Source organism: Triticum urartu, chromosome 7A (assembly GCF_056163025.1).
Source record: "Triticum urartu cultivar PI428250 chromosome 7A, HENAU_Tu73, whole genome shotgun sequence".
NCBI lineage: Eukaryota > Viridiplantae > Streptophyta > Magnoliopsida > Poales > Poaceae > Triticum > Triticum urartu.
In genome coordinates, this window is record NC_141879.1 from 392,055,832 (window position 1) to 392,060,696 (window position 4,865).

Consider the following 4,865-nt stretch of genomic DNA (forward strand, 5'->3'; position numbering starts at 1 on the left):
CTTTCCACGGCATTCGGAAGAACGCTCACATTCATCACCTTTATCTCCTCCCCCTCCCTCTCAATTAAGGACCCTTCGACCACCATAGTGTCGCCCCTCCCAAGCCCTAGGCGTCCCTCGCTACCCCGCGCGGAGGGTCACGTGTCGTCGTTCCGTTCCTCGCCGCCACTAGTCGGGGAATACATGTTAGTGTTCCATTCCACGCTACCACCAATGGAGGATGACGTGTCGGCGTTTCGCTCCTCACCGCGACGCGTCGAGGCGGACGCGTCGGTGTTCCCAGTCTTGCCACCACACGCATCAGAGGACGCGTCGGCTCCCTGCTATGAGGAGAATGTCGTGCCGCCCGCCGAGCCCCCCCCAGCTTGGAGGAGCTTTGGAAAGAAATGGAGGTCGCCTTGTGGGAGGCTTTGCCTATGCCAGAGCGCGCCAAAAGAGAGGCAGAGAAGAAGGTCGAGGAAGAGAAGCACGCCATGAGGCATGCTGCCTGGCAGGCCTATGTCGCATTCGAGAGAGTCAGGCAATTGGCTCTTTGGCAGAAGGCTCGTGCGAGGGCCGTGTGGGTGGCGGAGGACGCCCGTGCGAAAGCCCTGAGTGCAATCGGGCCCAAGCGCCTCATCTACACTTGGCAGTATGTGGACTAGGTGCATGCTTCTAGCAAGGAGGAGTACCTATTGGTGCCGGAGCACCAGACCGGTGAGATCGCGCTCGCCTGCCGACAAGATGCCAATCAGCACCTCGTGAGTTGCGAGGCCGAGGAAGAGGTATTGTGTCGTCGCGCTAGGAAATGGCCGCGCACCAGGGCACTCATGGTGTGCCGCAAGCGCTCCTGCAAGCGTCGTGGCTTTTATTAGGAATAATTTAGTGTCGTAAGGTGATCTCATTAGTTTTGGGACAGAAATGATAAATCTCGAACGTTCGGGAATTATTAGCGTCCTCAATTAAGCATGTAAAAGGAAAAGTTCGGGAACCTTTTTTTGGTGTTCTGGGACCGGGGGTGCCCAGACTTGCCTGCCTACGGGCCTGTGCATGGCTCCACCAACGGCCTGGTATGACCCATCTTCAGTAGCAACCACTCAAGACCCTCACGAGGCGCCAAATCTCGCGAGGCGGACGACACCAAGACCTCCCCGGGAGCAGCGTCATTAGGTTGGCTCCCGAGGAGCGGAGATCTCTATGCAAGGGGCACCTCGCGAGGTTCACGTGATGTGAGCCATGACGACCAAGGCCAGGCGGGCACCAGCGGGTGCAATGTACCAGTTTCCTCTGTCGTGCTAAAGAGGCAGGTGCAGGAGAGGAGTCCCGAGGCATCAAGCAAAGGTTTCCATATCGGTGCAACAAGACCAAGACCAACAGGACGACAGGACGGAGGTCACCACGGAGCCAAAGTGGCGTCACCACCAGAGCCTTTGGCAAGCGAAGACCACCTTTTCTCAGGACAGCTTGTACTACTTGTCTCCCTTCAAACTTGGCTGTTGTGGGATCCCTTCCCGCCTAACATTTGAGAAGAGGACCAGGGCCTCTATAAATAGGACTAGCCACCACCATAGGGAGGGATCGACTCATCTTGGATTGGATCCATTCCATCCTCACATCCACCAGCTCGCCGAGCTCAGGAACACCTCTCCTCCTGAGGCTGTTCACCCATTGTACTAGTTCATCCTTAGCCAGTGAGGCAATCCACCAACACCACACTGGAGTAGGGTATTACACCGCAAGGTGGCCCGAACCAGTATAAACCCTTGTGTCTCTTATTCCTTGGGTTCGTCGATCTAGGCCGTGAGATCATTGAGCGAGCGAGCTAGGGAGAGAGTGTTCTTCATGCGCACCCAGAGTTCGAACCTCAAGGGTTAGTCGGAACCTGCAATCCGCCATTTGGCACGCCAGATGGGGGTGCGCTAAAGCATTTCTCCCGTCGATCGACGTACCACTGCTCCGCCGCATCCATGGCCGATGCTCGCCGAGCCCGTGTTGAGTGCCAGGACGCCCTCGCCGCTCGTGTCACTCAGATGGTGCCTGTTGGTGGACCTCCCCCGCCGTTCTCCATCACCCGCTGCCAACGCCGCCACCGGCCCGACGGGAAACGAGCAGCAATCTTTGTCGCTGAACTCCTCTGTGCCGCGGGACGGACGCACCACCACCCCGTCGCTAACTCTGGCTGGCTGGTCGTCCCACGCTCGTCCCGCACCCACAGACGCGCAGGCCACGCTGCTCATGGCATGCGAGCTCCTGCGTTATCGCCCGGTTGATGACCTCTATGAAGACTGGCTGGACCGCATTGTCGAGCTCGTCAGCGCCGCTGGAGGCTCCCCCGCACCTCTCTCTCGCTGCCTCGCCCACCTCCAACTGCGGGCGATGTAGCCCATGGAGCGCCTTCACCACCTCCGCATCAAGACGCCGCCCTCGCCCCGAGACACGTGGCCATGCGGCATGACCCGCCGCACAGGGCGCCCGCGCATGAAGAAGGAAGCTGCCGAGAGATCCCCCGACTGCAAGAAGACGCTCCTGCACTCCCTGCGCCACCACATCAGGATTGCGCACCGCTTGCGGCGGCGACGCATGGGTACCAAGACCGGGCTCCGCCTCCATGGCGGGCTCCAGTGACCATGGAGGGTTGTCGTGCCTTCAGCCCCGAGCAAGTTCAAGCACAACCTGCCTTCGTGCTACGACGGTGCCCCCGACCCTGCTGAGTTCTTGCAGCTCTACGAGTTGATCATCGAGGCAGCCAACGGCGATGATAAGATCATGGTGAACTGGTTTCCCATGGCCCTCAAGGATGGTGCGCGCTCGTGGCTCTTGAACCTGCCTGCAATTCATCGGATCTCGGAAAACACCCTACAAAAAGAATTACATCGAATAGATCTCCAAGAACATCGAGGAAAACTTTGTATTGAGATCCAAAGAGAGAGAGAGAAGAAGCCATCTAGCTAATAACTATGGACCCAAAGGTCTGTGGTAAACTACTCACACATCATCGGAGAGGCTATGGTGTTGATGTAGAAGCCCTCCGTGATCGAATCCCCCACCGGCATATCGCCGGAAAAGGCCCCCAGATGGGATCTCATGGATACAGAAGGTTGCGGCGGTGGAGAAGTGGTTTTGTGTCTCCCATCGATGTTTTCAGGGTATAAGAGTATATATAGGCGAAAGAAGTAGGTCGGTGGAGCTGCGAGGGGCCCATGAGGGTGGGGGCGCGCCGCCCTACCTCGTGGCCACCTCGTTGCTTCCTTGACGTCCACTCCAAGTCTCCTAGATTGTGTTTGTTCCAAAAAAGATCGACGCGAAGGTTTCATTCCGTTTCGATTCTGTTTGATATTCCTTTTGTGTGAAACACTGAAATAGGCAAAAAACAGCAATATGAACTGGGCTTTCAGTTAATACATTAGTCCCAAAAATAATATAAAAGTGCATAATAAAGCCCATAAACATACAAAACAGATAATATAATAGCATGGAACAATCAAAAATTATAGATACGTTGGAGACGTATCACGAGACCCGCCGCGCAGTGTGCCCGTGCACGAAGAAGAAAGTTGCCGAGAGATCCCCCGGCCGTAAGAAGACGCTCCCGCACTCCCTGCACCACCATGTCAGGATCGTGCGCTGCCTGTGGCGGCGGCGCATGGGTACCAAGACCGGGCTCCGCCTCCACGGAGGGCTCCAGTGACCACGGCAGGTTGTCGCGCCTTCACCCCTGAGTTGCGCTGCGTCGTCTGGCCCAGCAAGTTCAAGCCCGACCTGCCTCTGCGCTATGACGGCACCCCCGACCCTGCTGAGTTCTTGCAGATCTACGAGTTGAGCATCGAGGTGGCCAACGGCGACGAGAAGGTCATGGCAAACTTGTTTCCCATGGCCCTCAAGCACGGCGCGTGCTCGTGGCTCCTAAACCCGCCTGTGGGATCAATCTCCTCCTGGGGTGAGATGCGCGAGCGCTTCGTCGCCAACTTCCAAGGCACTCGCAACCTCCCGCCTGCCGCTGGTGACCTGCGGCACATCAAGCAACAGCCAGGGGAGACCCTGCAGAAGTATATCCAGCGTTTCAACAACGTTCACCTCAAGATTCCCAAGGTGACGGACGAAGCCATCATCTCGGCGTTCTCCGACGGCATCCATGATGTCAAGATGAAGGAGGAGCTCGCCATACACGAAGACCTGTGCATACCTCTGGAGATGTTCAACATGGCGACCAAGTGCGCAAGGGCTGAGGAGGGACACCTCTCCCTCCTAGAGCTTCTAGCAGCTGACCCAGAAGACAAGAATGCCAAGACCAAGGATGTGAAGCGCAAAGGGCTGTTGTGCTTGCGGCGGAGCCAGAGATGAAGCACGGCTGTGACCATCCCAAGTCATCCAAGGCCAACCGCCTGTTCTGTGCCTTCCACAACGTGCACAACCACAACACCAACGATTGTCAAGAGCTCAGGGCCATCCGTGATGGGCGCTTCGGCCGACACCCCGAGCGCAACGACCGAGGCTACGGCCGAGGAGGAGGACGAAGTGGAGGACGCTGGGACGACTGCGGCCCCTGCTAGGAGTATCACGGCCGGCCTCGTGAGGACCGCTGGCAGGACCAGCCTTGCGAGGGTGCTTGGAGACACCAGCCTCGTGAGGACCGCCCTCAGGGAAACGCTGGCCTCCCTCCATTGTTGCCACCACCAAGAAGGAACGACAACCATCATTAGGACGAGGGGGCTGGGGGCTTCCAGGAGCCTCGCGCCATCGCCTGCATCTTGGGTGCCGCTCAGGCCCAGCCTCTTAGTGTATTTTCAAATAGTTTGCTCACGAGGTGAGCGCTGCCCTCCCCAGGCTCGAAGCCGCACGCCCGCTTAGGTGGTCCAAGTGCACCATTACCTTCAGCTCCTTTGACC

The 4,865-nt window shown here is 57.8% G+C and overlaps 1 protein-coding gene across 1 annotated transcript; it reads left to right on the plus strand.

Annotated features, from left to right (window-relative positions):
* The first annotated feature begins 3,849 nt into the window (after positions 1–3,849).
* LOC147959707 (uncharacterized) lies at positions 3,850–4,320 on the plus strand. The gene has a single exon (XM_087532856.1). The coding sequence runs from the start codon at positions 3,850–3,852 to the stop codon at positions 4,318–4,320; it is 471 nt and encodes a 156-aa protein (XP_087388982.1).
* Positions 4,321–4,865: the final 545 nt, after the last annotated feature.